Source organism: Acipenser ruthenus, chromosome 32, assembly GCF_902713425.1.
Source record: "Acipenser ruthenus chromosome 32, fAciRut3.2 maternal haplotype, whole genome shotgun sequence".
Lineage (NCBI taxonomy): Eukaryota > Metazoa > Chordata > Actinopteri > Acipenseriformes > Acipenseridae > Acipenser > Acipenser ruthenus.
This window is the reverse complement of record NC_081220.1, coordinates 466,289-481,886: the sequence shown is the minus strand read 5'-3', so window position 1 is coordinate 481,886 and position 15,598 is coordinate 466,289. Positions and strand designations below refer to the sequence as shown.

Sequence of the window (15,598 nt, the reverse complement as noted above, 5' to 3'; positions counted from 1 at the left end):
GCCGTGTCTGAGGGCACCAAGGCCGTCACCAAGTACACCAGCTCCAAGTAAACCGAGACCGTCCCTGCTCCGTCTTTACAACACAAAGGCTCTTCTGAGAGCCACCCAAATACCGCAAAAAGAGTACAATTCTCATTTCAGTTCTCTGCACATTTTAAAATGGAAATGTTTAAGGTAAGGAGACTTACGTATTTATTTGGGAATACATTTAGTTTTAGTTTCATAAACTTAAATGTTTATCGGGTTTATGAATTTTATTTTTCTTGTAAAAATCAATTCGAATCTGTTTAATTTCGGCGGGAAAAATGGAATATGGATTGTTTCGACAAAACTGCGAATATTACAAGAAACATTACATTTGAGTTATAATAAGGGTTCTTAATTATTGAACAATATGCTTTTGTTGGTATGTCATTTATTTCATGTATATCGCTGCCTCCACTGGCATGCATTCTGTTGTACTTTGCAATTCAAAGGTTTGGTTGTGCATTGTTCTAAATCGAGAGTAGAACCGAGGCCAGTTTGAATTTAAGTGTTTACATTCATATATTATGTTTGTTTTTATTAACTGCCCAACTCTCAGTGTGTTCATAAACCTTGATTTAAAAAAAAAAAACAAAAAAAAAAACTGCTTGATAATGTTAGTTGTCCAGTTTGTTTACATGCTCTCCATTTGCAAGCAGCAGCGCTTGCTGGAGCATCTTGAGAAACGCAGCCGTCTGTTTAAGTGAGATAGAGAGATCTCAATGACACGACACGTGATCTTCGTTCTGTTTGCACCAAGATCACCTCGAACAACGAAATGGACCTGGATCAATATGGAGATGGAGAGATTCGCCTGTAACGGAACTCCCAGAGGCTATACTGCAGAACGTGTCTATTGCCATTGTGCTTTTTCTTTCTCCACTAGATGGCACTCTTCTCTCATTTGTAACGTCTTTATCTTTGGATCATTAATAAAGAAACGGATGCCACTCTTCCTTGTAAGTGGGGATAAGCACAGGTTATTTTCAAATGTAATGTTTTTATTTAAGCTCATCTAGTCCTGCGTAGTGCAAATCACATTACTATATTTTTATATCAGTCAAGGCCTATTTAAAGTGTTCTTAAAATGTTTTAACATTAGCATTGATCAATTTGAAATTTGCACTAGTAACATATATAATCTCAAAGCGCTATAATTTATTTAAGCTCTTACGAAAGACAAGTATCCTTGCACATTATATCATCCTTGATTGCGAAATGCAATATTAATTAATTGCCTTCAGTTAATATTTTAGAAAATCTACTTTGCTAACAGAAGAAAAACAAGCTAGCAGAGGATGGTTTCGATGCATCGACCTCTGGGTTATGGGCCCAGCACGCTTCCGCTGCGCCACTCTGCTACAGCTGCCTCATGACTGAATTACCAAGCAGCAGAAAAAAAAAACTGAACTCATCGTTTTAACCAGACACACGGCAGTGGCCGGGCCGAACCATGGAAACGTTACAAATCAGAGATGATCCGTTTTCTTTTCTCCCAAATACGGTATGCAAAGTATGCAACTTTTCTGCCCACTTTGATCACAGGCAGTTTTATCCCCCAGTTTCGGCTGCCAATTCCAATATTCTGTCTCTCGAAAGCATCTTAAATCGTGGAAAGCGCTCTTTGTTTAAAATTACACTGAAGACTTATTTTGTTCTTCCAGGCTTACAATTAGATATTTTGTTGTTTTTAAGTAGATTTTGTGAAGCGCATATCAGGCGCTATAGAAAATATATATGATTAATTAATTAATTGATTGATTGAATGTTAGCCTGCGTTCGGTCTGGCAGGTTTAATTCTTCAAAAGACAACGCCGAAGGGTCTGATAAATGACACTGTAATTATTTGAGATGATGCATGTAGACAATAATGTAAAAATGGTTGTTTTCGAATTTGTATCATTTAATTTCATTTTTCTTTTTAAATGTAGAGCTGTTTTATAGTTATTAATGTATTATTATCAGGCTTGTTGTATTAATATTATTCATAATGTTCATTATTAACGTCGGTATTGTCGGTATTAAACACAGCCAGATATGAGGTTCAGTCCAAACAGAGCGCCGGACTCAGCGAGGTCCAGCAGGGGACAGTAACTTCACACGGGGCCATTTCATCAACCATCACCTCAGAAACACAAACAAGCAAATCATTATTATTCTCCATTTTTAAAAGTCGCTCAGCGCTCTCCTGTAGCAGAGCGTTAAGTCATTTAAATTCAGCTCCGTGTGCTTTCTGAGCGGCTCACTTACTTAACGCGCCTGAATGCATCGCATTGAACACAGCGCTGAAAGAGCCAACATGGAGAACTCTGGCATCCAGTTTCATAACCGCCTCCGACAGGGAGGCCAGCCAATCAGGCTCACATGCTGGGGATAGAGTGTTTCTACAGCCAATCAGGCTCACATGCTGGGGATAGAGTGTTTCTACAGCCAATCAGGCTCACATGCTGGGGATAGAGTGTTTCTACAGCCAATCAGGCTCACATGCTGGGGATAGAGTGTTTCTACAGCCAATCAGGCTCACATGCTGGGGATAGAGTGTTTCTACAGCCAATCAGGCTCACATGCTGGGGATAGAGTGTTTCTACAGCCAATCAGGCTCACATGCTGGGGATAGAGTGTTTCTACAGCCAATCAGTCTCACATGTTGGGGATAGAGTGTTTCTACAGCCAATCAGGCTCACATGCTGGGGATAGAGTGTTTCTACAGCCAATAATACGCGATGGGTTCAACCAGACCCGCCTTCTGCTAGTGACGCTTTCATTTCAGTGCAGGAAATAGAGAGGTTTCTTTTGTTATGTGTGGAGAGGTGGCTGCAGTCAGTGATGATTTTACAACACGCTGTCTCCTGCTGTTTAAAGGATTTAGGCTGGGATGAAATGTTTTCTAATAATTAGTGATTTTTGTGTTTGTTTATCACCTGCACGGAGTTCCGTGAAAAGGAAAGCATCCCTTTTCTGTGTTGAATTTCACACACAGAGCGGAGCGCGTCAGTCGCAGCTACAGACAAGTCGAGCTTTTCAATGAGATGATTTACTGAGAAACAAACGCGTTGAAGCTCCAGCAGAGCTCTGCGCGATTCTGAAAGACCAAAGTAAAGTTACTCCTTGCAAAGCATGTTGTTTGTGTTCTTTCTTTATCACACCAGAAGAAGTCATGAATATATTTGAATGGGAAGGCTACAGTTAAAAATAAATATTAGTAAATAATATGAAAAGAGGATTCCGCTACTAGACCAGTGTGAAACTCAAACCAGTGAAGATGGACGGCAGCGTGTCCGTGTCGCTCTTTCAAGACGAGCTCGCCTCTACCATCGAGCACGCAGTGAAAGCGGCTCTACACACCGTCTTGTGCGCGATTACTAAAGCTGTCGGCAGCAAATTCACTGAATTCAGAGTGGAAATGGCTGGAAAGGAGAAAGAGAATGAAAGTCTGAAGCTGAGATTGGAAATATCAGAGAGCGAGCTGAAAGCTCTGCGAGGGTGTATAAACGCTGCAGATGCAGACACTAAACAACCTTTAATATTTCAAGGTAAGATTGATTTTATTGTGTGGTATTGCTTGGTCAATCCAGCACCTTAAACCACCTTCTATTGGAAAGATCATGGTTCGAATCTCTCTTTAGACACGTTTTAAATTATTATTTAGTTTGATTATTATAAGCGCTGTTAATAACACAGTTCTGTCCTAATATTGGCTATAAGGAGTCTAATCAAGACATTGTATTATTTTATATATTTAAATAGGTAGTCTAGAAATTAATGAAGTACTAGATTGGTAAATCTTAACCAGTCTAATTTAAGAGGCTTCAATGGTATCCTTCTGGTAAAGTGATGTCTTGTATAGAGTCCCACTGAGACAGTCACAGACCATATTGCAGAGGGTTAGAATAATGATTTGTGATCTAATGTCAACATACAGGCAGCAGCACATCGGGTTTCAGTGTTTGATTGAACTGTTTGACTGTGAATCTATTTTTAGATAAATGGTTTCATTGTATTCCGCTCCAGTGCTGTTGAGTTTGTCTTTGGTACAGTCGCGGCTCATTCGCTGCTCGTTCTTTTGCTTTAGTGCTGTTTCCTTCTTGTTCCACACACACACATTTACACGATCTTTCCAGACCTCACTGTGTGAATAAAGGGGCGGCAGCAGCACCCTGCCTGCACCAATCCTCTGTAAGATTTTGGACCCGAGTGGTTCCACAAGTTCAATTAAGGGTTGAAGTTGGAGGAAGTAAATACAACAGCAGTAAGGTGTCAACTGAATTGTATATTTTTAATGAATCACTAGATTGAGTCTCTAAATAAAGTACTTTGTTCAGCTGATGGTAAACAGAATTAGGAAACGATCGCTCATATTGCTTATAAACATTTACTAATCCAGGTTATTATTTAAGAGCAGAGATGAGTTTGCACAGGATACATACAATAGGGAGAGCCACACCATTACAAATGTATTTTAATACTACAAGGTATGTTATTGGATTTATATCTACAGTTCACGTGACGTTGCACAAGTAAGCTTCCAGTGTTGTTGCTAATGATTATTACACAGGTGGAGTTTGTACAGAAAACATATGGCTGCACTTTAAAAAGTCTGAGTTGTGTAAATCAAGTGTTTAAATGAAACTGCTTTGAGAATAAGCAGGCTATCCTGCTGCAGTCGCTTGTCAGCTCATTGTATTTGACACATTGAAACTTGCATTCTGCGTTGACCGTTTCCTTCAAAACCGTTCTCACAATACAGGATCAGGTAACAAAAAGACATTCCTCAGACACTTTGCTAAGACTGCAAGTCTCCTGGCTTGGTTTCTAAGCATGTTTGCAGTAGAGAAATGGATGTTTGCATTAGAACAATGCAAAGGCAGAACGGCGGTCATGATGGTGATTGACAGGGGGGTAGAAGTGGATGCAATGCTCCAGTGTGAGGCTACAGGAGGTGAGAAAGCCCAGCAGCACTGAGGCTTGTTTTGTACAGGACGTAGAATAAAAAGATGTTCATATGAAATGCCTTTTCCTTCACTTTGTTCATAGGAACACAAACACAGCGTTAACCGATAATTGCAATGTAGAATAACAGGAATGGTATCAATACCATCATGTACCTAAACCACCAAACTATTATACCGGCTCACCCCTATACGAAATAACTGAGGAACAGTAACTTTAAATTCCTGATCAAAGCAACCAACAAACATAGCTAGTAAGTAAGAGATCTAATTGTATACAGTTTTGTTTCCCACAGATCCCAAAGAGAGCCACGCTATCCCTGAATCTGAAGCACAGGAGTGGCCAAAGATAGAAGCAGATTACACACAAGAGGAGTCCTTTGAGCAGGAGTGGTGTGCAAGTCTAATGCAGGTTACAGAGCTGGCATGTGTTAAAGATGAAGAGGTCCCTCAACAGGAATGTGTTCCTATTAAAGAGGAATTCATAGAGCAGGAATGTGTCCCCATCGCAGAGGAACTTCCTCATGAAAATCATGTCTGTACACTTGAGGAGAACAACAAGCTGGGATCCAACCTGTGTGATGATTCTCCATCTGAATGTGAACTGGGATTCAGAGGTAATCCTACAAAACAAGCAGCATTGAGCTGCCTATTTATCCTGCAGAACCTGGTACTGAACACCAGCAGTGTGCTTGAGATTCATATTTTAACCAAGGGGAGCTGCCCAGCCACTATGTCAACAAGGACATCACTGTGCTTGCTCCTGAGGCACCTGCTAGATGTGCAGCCGCTGCCACGCCTCTTTAGAATGCTGTTAGATCAGCGGTGTCCAATCACGCTCCTGGAGGCCATTCCTCTCCACATTGAACAGGTTCAGTTATATAAAGTGCTACTCCTGTGTCTGGATGGACACCCCTGTGTTAGATCTTTGCCTTTCCCCATTCCTGGTAGACTGTTTGCAGTTGTGCTGCTCCCACAGCTTTACAGAGCTGCAGGGATCACATGTCCCATCACTGGGTGATGCCAAATCCAGTCGGGTTGCTCAGCGTCACCAGAAGAAACATTTCAGTAGAGAATTTCATTATTTTATTTCATTTTTAAAAGCTCATCTCATGTCAACTATCCCGAGGACTGTAATGTTTGCTCGCAACGCCACATTTCACTTTTGTGTGTCTCACAGTAAGCATTGCTGTGTTGTTATTGTCACAGTACAGCGAATCAGTTTCAGCTGGGAGGGGATTCTGGGAATCGTAGTTTTACAGGATCTTTGCTCTACAGATATTTTACACAAGAAAGTTTGATTTATAAAAAATGAGTTGTGGAAAAACCAAACCACTCCAGCCCTACATAGTTCTGCATGTCGTGTGTCTTCAATACAGCTAGAATAAAAAGACACGGTGCAGTGTGTGGGATTGCAAATGGAATTTCTATATGAATTATTAATTATCGCAAAAAAAATTAAATATTAGATAAATTGCAGTACTATCAAAATGCAGGTACTAAATAGGATTTTTCATGATGCTCTGTTGGCTTGATTTAAAATATTCCATTTTAAACATTAAAAAAGCATGTTGTTTTTCATTTTCCACTTGGCTGACCTGTTGACATCATTCTTGCTGTGACTGAAACTTGCGGGACACTAACTGGTAAATGAATCCACCTCATCTCAAGCAAACAATCACTGAACTGCTCATTCACTTGTGTTCAGAACAGTGCATGTGGAAGAATGCTGTACAATAACCTTTGTCTCTCTTCTCTTTCTTTCTTTAGCTTCTAAAGTAGATGAAGGAGAACACGACTCCACTCTATCACCCCAGTGCAAAAACTCTTCTAGAGGCAAACCACAGTGCAAGAAACACAGAGAAACGACACCCCAAGAAGAAAATGTGAAGACATTGAGAACTCACTCAGTTACAATCCCTTCTTTCCCAGACAGACACCCACTTACTGTGGAGAGTACAGAGACGGCACATTCTGTGTGTTTTAACAATTCTGAAACCCAGGGCAACTTGAAGACCTTGCCTCATTCTATTAAAGGTGGGAAGAGTTCCTGTCAATTAGACGCTCCTGAAACTCACAAGGGAAATCCCACAGGAGGGACTACGTTTTCCTGGGCTGATTGTGGGAAGAGTTTCAATCATATATCACTGCTTAAAAGACACCAGCGCATTCACACAGGAGAGAAACCTTCCCACATACAGACCAGTGCTAAGAGTTTCACACAGTTAGGAAATCTTCATTCACACCAGCGCATTCACATAAGAGAGAAACCTTATCACTGTACTGAGTGTGGGAAGAGATTAAGTAATTTAGGAAACCTTAAAATCCACCAGCGCATTCACACAGGAGAGAAACCTTATCACTGTTCTGTTTGTGGGAGGAGATTCAGTGACTTAGGATCCCTTAAAAGGCACCAGCGCATTCACACAGGAGAGAAACCTTATCACTGTGCTGTTTGTGGGAAGAGATTCAACCAGTTAGGACACCTTAAAAGACACCATAACATTCACATAGGTGTATAATCCTATCCCTGCACTTAGTGTGAAGAAGTTAAGTCAGTTGAAGACTCTTACAGGACTAGAGAACATTCTCAGAAATGCAGACACTTGGGGACAACTAAACAACAGGAGTGCATTTGACTAAATACAGAAATATTAACTGAAAACAGAAGTCGCTTGATAAATCTGGTCACCCCTAATCACAATCTGTTCAGATCAAAAACTCACCAAAATCTGTGTTCATCATGTTGTTGAGCATTCTGATTGTGTTACATCACATTAGTAATATATTAAATAGATTGTTATTAGGAGTGCAAGTTTCTCTTTGTCCTCCTGCATTGCTCAGCCTCTTGCAGTGTGTTGTGTGGAATCTTCCCTGATACCATGGTGAATCTGCGGTACCTCAAGACGCAGCACAGTATACCACAGTTATCATGCGGGCAGCTTGAAGTGTAAAATCAATACTGTTTCCAGCAGGGTGCACCAGAGAGCTGTTAGCACTTTAATGGGCTGCATACCATTGCTTCTTAACAAGGTGATTTCTGCTCCCGATGTGTTGAATACTCCCCTCTCTCTCTAGTACTTGTCTCTCTGCTGTGCTTGAAAGAGTGACTACAGTTAACTTCAACTTTTTAAAACCTTTAGTCTCCTCTAGTCTTTTTTTTTTGTTCCAGACTGAATAGATTTAGTTCCCTCAACTGTTCTCTCAACATATTTAGGGTTGGTTGAGTGTACAAGGAAAACAACTGACTCTGGAGAGGAGTTACCAATCAATGCCAGCACACTGGAGATCCAGAATTCAGAACACAGAACCAGGGAGGACATTCGGCCCATCAGTGCAGCAGCTGATTGATCTCAAACCTGTTAAGTCGGGTCTTAAAGGATCCCAGCCCTAACAACATGACTTGTTAACCCATTCCATCCCCCCACCACACTCTGTGAGAAGGTGTCTCCTACCCTCTGTCCTATGGCTATCCACACTTAATATCCAGCAGTGTCCTCTGGCCCTGGTGTCAGTGCTATGCTTGAGGTATTAGTTTGGGTTAACTTTAAGCCCTGGGATTAGTCTTCACCTTTATGATTGCTTCCCCGTTGCTGGTAGAAATGAGTCTATCACAACACCAAGGTCTTTCTCTCACACCCACTGGGTATTTCAATCCTACTTTTTTCCTTCTAAAAAGAGACTTAGTAATACAATTGTGAAATGTTTCAATAAGAAACATGCACTCCACACTGTACAGCAGCTGACTGATTTGCTAATGAAAGAAGCAGCTCAACCACAACACCTGGTATAATGAACATGTTTGTGAGCTGAGTGTTTGCAGTACTGTACTGTAGATATGAAATTCCAGAGAATGCTTCATTTTGCATGACTGATAACTAATCATTCTATTGCCTTTAATACTGTATATGGGGCCACCTGTCTGCACCTGCTGATCCCAGCACTGATCCTGCTCTGTGTTAAGAGAACAATGGAGATCACTGACACTGTGTCAATAGATTTGGATCATAGGGTATAGAGGAAATAGTTTTCAAGTGAAGTATGGAACTTTGGAAGAGGAGGGCATCACACAGTATCACAGTGTAGAGAAAGAAAGGGTCCTTGATGAGGGTTTAGTGGTGAAGGAGTGCATTTGCCTGGGAGAGGGTATAAAACAGAGCAGGGTGGAGGGACCAGAGCAGCTGAAGAGTGGAAAAGCAGCATCAGCACCTTGTCAAGATGAAAGCCTGGACTACAAGAGCCATTCTCCTCTCGGTCCTGACAGCATGGCTTCTGTCAGGGGCTGGTAAGACTGCCTTTCTCCTGAGTAACATGGAGAGGAGGGAGGGATTGCATTGATTGCCTTCAACCTAAAATAAATGGGGGAAGAGATGGCATTGACTGACTTTCATCAGAATAACAGAAGGGTAGGGAGATAGCAGACAGACTTCCATGAGATAACAGTGGAGAAGGCAGGCTTTTCCTCAATGCTGCATCATTGAATAATCAACTTACCATAAGAATATCCTTCTTTGTTCTTAATTTGTACATTGCCATTTAAAAGAATGATTTCACCCCCTCCATTTCCTCTGTGTGCAGATGCAAGGAGCCTCCTTGAGGACTCTGAAGAGCTGGGAGATGATGATTACCAGGCCAGCAAGAGAGAACTGGGTAAGATCCATTCTTTCAGAACTCAATCCTATATTCTCAACACAGAGGTTTGTCTACTTGTCTTGGGGTTTGATTTAATGAGCCTGTACTCCACTAGAATAAGACACAACATTTAGAGAACTTGAAAACTCCCATGTGTTGCATCAACCACCTCCCACCATGGGGACAAATCAAGGTTTGCATTTGAAATTTCCTTTCGAGTCGATCTTGCCTCCTGCTCATCTCTTCAATAAACCATTGCAGGGTGTGTATAAAATACACTGAGATTTTAAAATGTTCATTCAGTTTGATTTACCTTTTTCACAAAATATACATATCCTTGAAACATATAGACCTGCTCTTAATATTCAAACCACTTTTTATACAGCAGATTTAATATAATAATTTATTTAAGAGATATTAAAAATGCACACTGTTTACTGCAAGTTGATTTATTACAATTCCTTTCCTTATATAACATGTGGCACTTTAAAGTGGTTTATTTATATAATATTAATTCAACTATTCTAAACTGTTGCAATTATTAACAAAAGTGCAGAATTTTATGACCATAATTACATTTTTTCAAAACAGATACAAAAATCTTAATAAAATCCCAATTTTGCTAATTGGTCCGTTTGCATTCTCCATTCCATGGTGTCATTCCTTTCATAGCACTGGATACAACACAGGACTGCTCTCATTAAAAATGTAACCACAGCCTGTGTTTACAGATCTCAGCAACACTTTGGAAGACTCAGAGGAGCAGGAAGGAGCACTGGAGAACAAGAGAGCACTGGGTAAGGAATGAAAGAAAGAAAGAAAGAAAGAAAGAAAGAAAGAAAGAAAGAAAGAAAGAAAGTTTCTTATTTGCAGGATTTAAGTTAAGCAATGACAAAAAAGCACAGTCCTGGACAGACCACACAATTTGTTTAGAAACCCAACCTGACTAATCATCACTAATCATGCATAACATCAAGGGCTACTGTATATCCAGAAATCTCATGGTTAAACCTCACAGCTCTGCATTGCAATGTAATGGGGAACTCTCTGCCTCCCTGTGTTGAGTGTCCTATGAAGTTGTGCTCTGCAGTCGAGGGACTCCTTCATTGCTTCATGAAGCTCTATTCTTCCTGTTCCAGAGGCAGAGGATTCAGGTGACAGTGATGCTGAGCTGGATAGTGATGGACTCAAAGGAGAGCGGGAGTTGGGTGAGTCCTTTGAAAAGCACGTCTGGGTCGTGTGTGGGTACAACGTTAAACCTTCAAGAGGAACACATTGTGAATTACAGGTGATAGACTTAAGGCCAAACCCCAGTGAATCTGAGCACATTTAGCTGCTGTTTCTCTACTGGCGCTAACACAAAGTGCCCAGATCTGTTTCCTAATGTACATCTAAGTGTATAAACCTATTTCTGTTTTACCTGATAGGAGACAATATGATGGAGAAAAGAGCTGACAGTGAGTACAGAGGGCCTATAGCTTCTTCTGTTGAGTGTGTTTCTGTCTGTCTGTCTGTCTGTCTGTCTGTCTGTTACACTGATGCGGAAGAGGAAAACACAAAGCTTGAGGGATATACACTTTGAAAATATTTCATCTGTTTGCATTTAACATGTGCATTTAAATGTGTTGATGCAGCACCTTTAATAAGACTTATTGTATTAATTGATCACTTTAAATGTCAGTAAGAAGGATCGCCCAACTGAGATATAATAACTTGACTAAAAGGTTGTCCTGTTCCCTTACCTTTTTATCAATCAATGTTTATTTTATATAGCGCCTTTCATAGTTGACCACAGTTGTTTTGTGCATAAGTCTGTGTGCTTCTTTTCATATGTAATGCAGACTGAAATATCTTTCTGTTAGTAAGTGCCATCACCATCTAGTGCATAGCAGTGAATTGAAAGCAGAAGGAAGCGTGATCCAGTCACTGGCTCTTCTATAAAGACACTTTGACTGATCCAGCCTACATTATGTACATATATCTAAGACAGGCAACTAGAACTGAAGAGCAGCTCCTGAACTCAGGGGAAAACATCGAAACACACAGTCTAACAAAATGAAATCTGAAGCTCCTTACTGTTCAGCAATCTTCTTTAATGTACATTGAAATCCTAATCCAAATTTGGAGAGTTCCTCAACATGGTCTGTGTTTAAATAGAAGGGATGCAACCTACTGTTTGTTTAATGATCTTCACATGCTTTCTGTCTCCTGAAGTGGATTCTGAAGTGGTCCTGACACAGTCCATGGTAGTGAAGAAGGATGCCCTGTCCAAAAGATACTACAGAAGTAAGTGTGTGTCTGTCTGGAGCTGGCTCCTGGTTTGGTTGAACTGCATGGATTGTAGACTGCAGGTCAATTGATTGAAGACATTGAGAAACACTTCAGTATTACAACATATTCTACCATGGAGTGGTTTCATAGTTGTGGACAGACTGGAGGAAACACTTTGAAATGAGCCCCTTGGTGTCTTCATTAAGCCTGTAACAGCCATCAGAATCAACTGATATTCTCAGAGGAACAGAAAACATTCCAGTAAATGGAACACAAACATGAATATAAAGTGAACTATTAAATCCAATAACCACTGTTTCTGTTTTTCTTTTTCTTTGGAACAGCTTACTGTTGTAAGTATTTTATTTCATTATGGAACATTAATATATAGAAATGAATTGTATATATTGTTTTAAATTGTATTTAATGGTGTATGTTTATTTCATTTCCAGATTATAGCATCTGTGCTCGTGGTAAGTGTGAATCTGATATTTTAATAAAAATGTGACTGCACACTACAATACAATACACATGTACTGTGCGCTTCACAAGAAATGAATACATGTTAACAATGGGGCCTCCTGCAGCTGATGTTGAAAATATGGAATGGGGTATTATTGTATAATAGTATGAATGAGCTGCTCTTAATAAGAAATGACATCTTCATTTAATACATACTCACATAGTGAGGTGTTCTGTATCCTGTGGGAGGGGATATAAAGAAGGAGCCCTGGCTTTGGATTTTGCCAATAATAGAAATGTACAAATAGAGAGACACTCCTTTGAAATATATAGCTCTCTAATACACTACTGAGGCCCCATTCTTGTATAAAGCAGCCACTGCAGTGACTTCAAATGGACTGAAGTCAATATATCACTTTTATCTTTCACAGTAAGGTACAGATGCTACTATGGTAAGTAAATGGATTCTACTTTATTTGATGCAGCAATCAGTGGGTTTTATTTATTATTTTCAATCAGGGCCCGAATTGTTTATCAGTGTAGCTTTGCTGAGAGGCTTCAGTGACACAGTGGCTAGAGTGCAGAGCTGCAGTGTGGAAGGTAGTGGGTTTGAGCAGTTCAATGACTAGAGTGCAGAGCTGCATTGTGGAAGGTAGTGGGTTTGAGCAATTCAATGACTAGAGTGCAGAGCTGCAGTGTGGAAGGTAGTGGGTTTGTGCAGTTCAATGACTAGAGTGCAGAGTTGCAGTGTGGAAGGTAGTGGGTTTGAGCAGTTCAATGACTAGAGTGCAGAGCTGCAGTGTGGAAGGTAGTGGGTTTGAGCAGTTCAGTGGTTAGTGCTGGGCTGTAGTATAGGAGTTAATGGGTTTGATAGCTCAGTGGTTCGACAAAGTGGTGCCCTGCAGAGTGGAAGGCAATGTGCATGCTCGTGGATCTGAGTATTACTTTTTTATTCATTAGTCTTTTAGCAGTCGCTTTTCTCCAAAGTGATTTCGAGACTAGGGGGTGTACTATGCATCAACAACTGCTGCTGCAGTCACTTACAATAGGACCCCAGTTTTACGTTTTGACTTGCTGAGGGTCACACACAGTGAGTGAGTGGCTGAGCCGGGATGTGAACCTCCTGGTATCAAGCCCTTTTCTTTAACCACTTGGCCACTGTACCTGAGTAGCTCAGGGTGGTGAGTTCTGGGCTACAGTGTGGAAGGCAGTGGGTTTAAGAAGCTCTGTGTTAAAAATAGACTGTTCCTAATTTTCTTTTCTTTTTTTGTGTAGCTCATCACTATCACTACTATTTCTACTACCGTCATGGGTACCGCTGCGCTCGCTGTGAGTATGCCTTATTATTTCTGTGTACATTGGTTGAGGGATATATTAGAACAATTTGAAATAGAACACCAAGTGTCATTCCATATCAGTTTAGAACATGAGGTCGACCAGGTCAAATATGGATGGAACTCCAAGAGAGACACAGAATTGTTGGAATAAGTTTTGTAACAGATGCCATCCATCATAATCCTTCAACTGGAAATATCAAGACGAGTTTATGATTCATCTTTCAACTGCATTGTCTCCAACTATTGATCCATTGAGGTCATTCATAACTTATTGGAAAAAGGAAAGTCTAACCTGCCTCCTGCAATCAAGAAATGTATACTTAAACTTATTACATGTGTGTGATCTCATGCTGGAGTAACCAACTCCACAAATAATCCCAGGAGATCTGATGAATGGGATTGCTGCTGTTTTATGGTGTGCGAACAGTAGTTCTCTGTGGGAAGTCATTATGTCAGGGTTGGCTTTGAGTTGAGAAGAAGGGTCCACTGACCTCAATCTCCTGTGGAACTTTTGTCATTTCAGTGAAACAAAATATAAAGCAGGGGTCAAAACAGAGGAGCTTTGATCTAGGATTGCTCTGAATAAAACCTCAGAAACATGTTTGGCATTTCAACTAGTATAGAGGGTTTCCGTGTCTTTTATTGATAGGATTGTATTGTGAGGTTGTGGTGGCTCCACAGTTTAGCAGTTGATTCCATACCCTTTGGGATTGTGAAATTTGCTTGCTGAATTACAAAAAGCTTTACTCAAATTTGTAATTCAAATGAGTGCAATACAAAGAGTGTGGAGGATGCTATCTACACATGGGAGGGAGTTCAATTCTGCAGCTCAGTGTGACACTGATTGTCTATATTATTAGACAATGCTGACCATTACCACCCCACAGTCTCATTACCTAGCTGTGCAATGCTCTGTAGGGTATCGATCAGAACAATAGCTTTTCTGCCCAGGTTGCTGATAATGTCTTCAATTGGTTTCAGACTGGCGTACCTACCGCTGCAAGTGATGCCAGCACTACTGAGAAGCAGCAGCGCCCAAGGATCACAATGCTGGAGTTTACCTGACAGCAGACCTGCAAGCAAAGCTTAAACACACCAGCAACCTTCTTTTGTAGCATCGCTGTAACCTTTCTGTTTCATGTAACCTCTCCCCACACACAGCTACAGCACCCATTCTTATTTCTATCAGGCAATTTCCCAGTTTGTTTAAAACAGCTGCTCCCTGTTGTGCATTTGGTCAATCTCTTCAAGGATATATAATAGAGACAACATTGTTTTTCTATTGGGTGATTCCCTGCCTCTCATGAAGCAGGTCTTTACATTGTATGGAAAGGTGTCCTTATTTAACATGCAGTCTCAGATTCTCAGTGAGATCACATGCTCACACATGTTTGAATAGAAACACAGCTGCACATGGGCACATATACAAAGCGTTACTTGGAAAGCGTGCTTGATTGATTTGCCCCAGCTCATAATCACTGCACTGAGTCAGGTTTGACCAGTAGACTCCTTTCTTCTCCCAGCTCCTCACAGCCACCCTGTGATGCCACAAGTGTCCCGTGACAGGCCTTGTTCACAGACTGACAAAAACATTGTGTTTATATAGAGATTTTCTTCATCTCTCACTTATTTTAAAATCTCTTTATTTGCATTCATGACAACAAATGCTCAAACTGTTGACCAGTATAAATGTTGTCCTGCCAAAACAACACGATCTGCTGTTACATGAAACTGGGTAAAAGCCTCTCTCTTTCTGTAAAGCTTTTTCAGCAATAAAACTATTAGCATCAATGTCTCATTTTGGACTGGTTTATTTCACATTAATATAGATTAGGAATAGCAGATGACCTAATACTGATCCCTGTTGTACACCAATGGTTAACTCGCTGCATTTTGAGGTTTCTCCTCTAATCAGTACTTTCT

The 15,598-nt window shown here is 40.6% G+C and overlaps 1 protein-coding gene across 3 annotated transcripts; it reads left to right on the top strand.

The window, feature by feature from the left end:
* The first annotated feature begins 43 nt into the window (after positions 1–43).
* LOC131696728 (zinc finger protein 235-like) lies at positions 44–15,502 on the top strand. 3 transcript variants are annotated; one of them, XM_059006324.1, is made up of 9 exons: positions 2,831–3,557; positions 5,270–5,590; positions 6,744–9,258; positions 9,552–9,623; positions 10,337–10,402; positions 10,745–10,813; positions 11,033–11,062; positions 11,820–13,667; positions 14,657–15,502. In XM_059006324.1, the coding sequence occupies exons 3-8, from the start codon at positions 9,192–9,194 to the stop codon at positions 11,963–11,965; spliced, it is 450 nt and encodes a 149-aa protein (XP_058862307.1). In that variant the 5' UTR covers positions 2,831–3,557; positions 5,270–5,590; positions 6,744–9,191; the 3' UTR covers positions 11,966–13,667; positions 14,657–15,502. The 3 variants fall into 3 exon arrangements, with proteins under 3 accessions (XP_058862306.1, XP_058862307.1, XP_058862305.1); XM_059006323.1 differs by lacking the exons at positions 2,831–3,557; positions 9,552–9,623; positions 10,337–10,402; ... (2 more) ...; positions 11,820–13,667; positions 14,657–15,502 and adding an exon at positions 44–174 and having other exon boundaries at positions 6,744–9,165; XM_059006322.1 differs by lacking the exons at positions 9,552–9,623; positions 10,337–10,402; positions 10,745–10,813; ... (1 more) ...; positions 11,820–13,667; positions 14,657–15,502 and having other exon boundaries at positions 6,744–9,164.
* The last annotated feature ends 96 nt before the right edge of the window (positions 15,503–15,598 follow it).

What these genes read in the sequence shown, in the direction of transcription:
- LOC131696728 (XM_059006322.1), top strand. Translation starts at nt 3,287, where the DNA reads ATGGACGGCAGCGTGTCCGTGTCGCTCTTTCAAGACGAGCTCGCCTCT. An exon ending in ACAACCTTTAATATTTCAAG is followed by an intron (nt 3,558 to 5,269) that starts GTAAGATTGATT and finishes TGTTTCCCACAG; the next exon opens with ATCCCAAAGAGAGCCACGCT. An exon ending in ATGTGAACTGGGATTCAGAG is followed by an intron (nt 5,591 to 6,743) that starts GTAATCCTACAA and finishes TTCTTTCTTTAG; the next exon opens with CTTCTAAAGTAGATGAAGGA.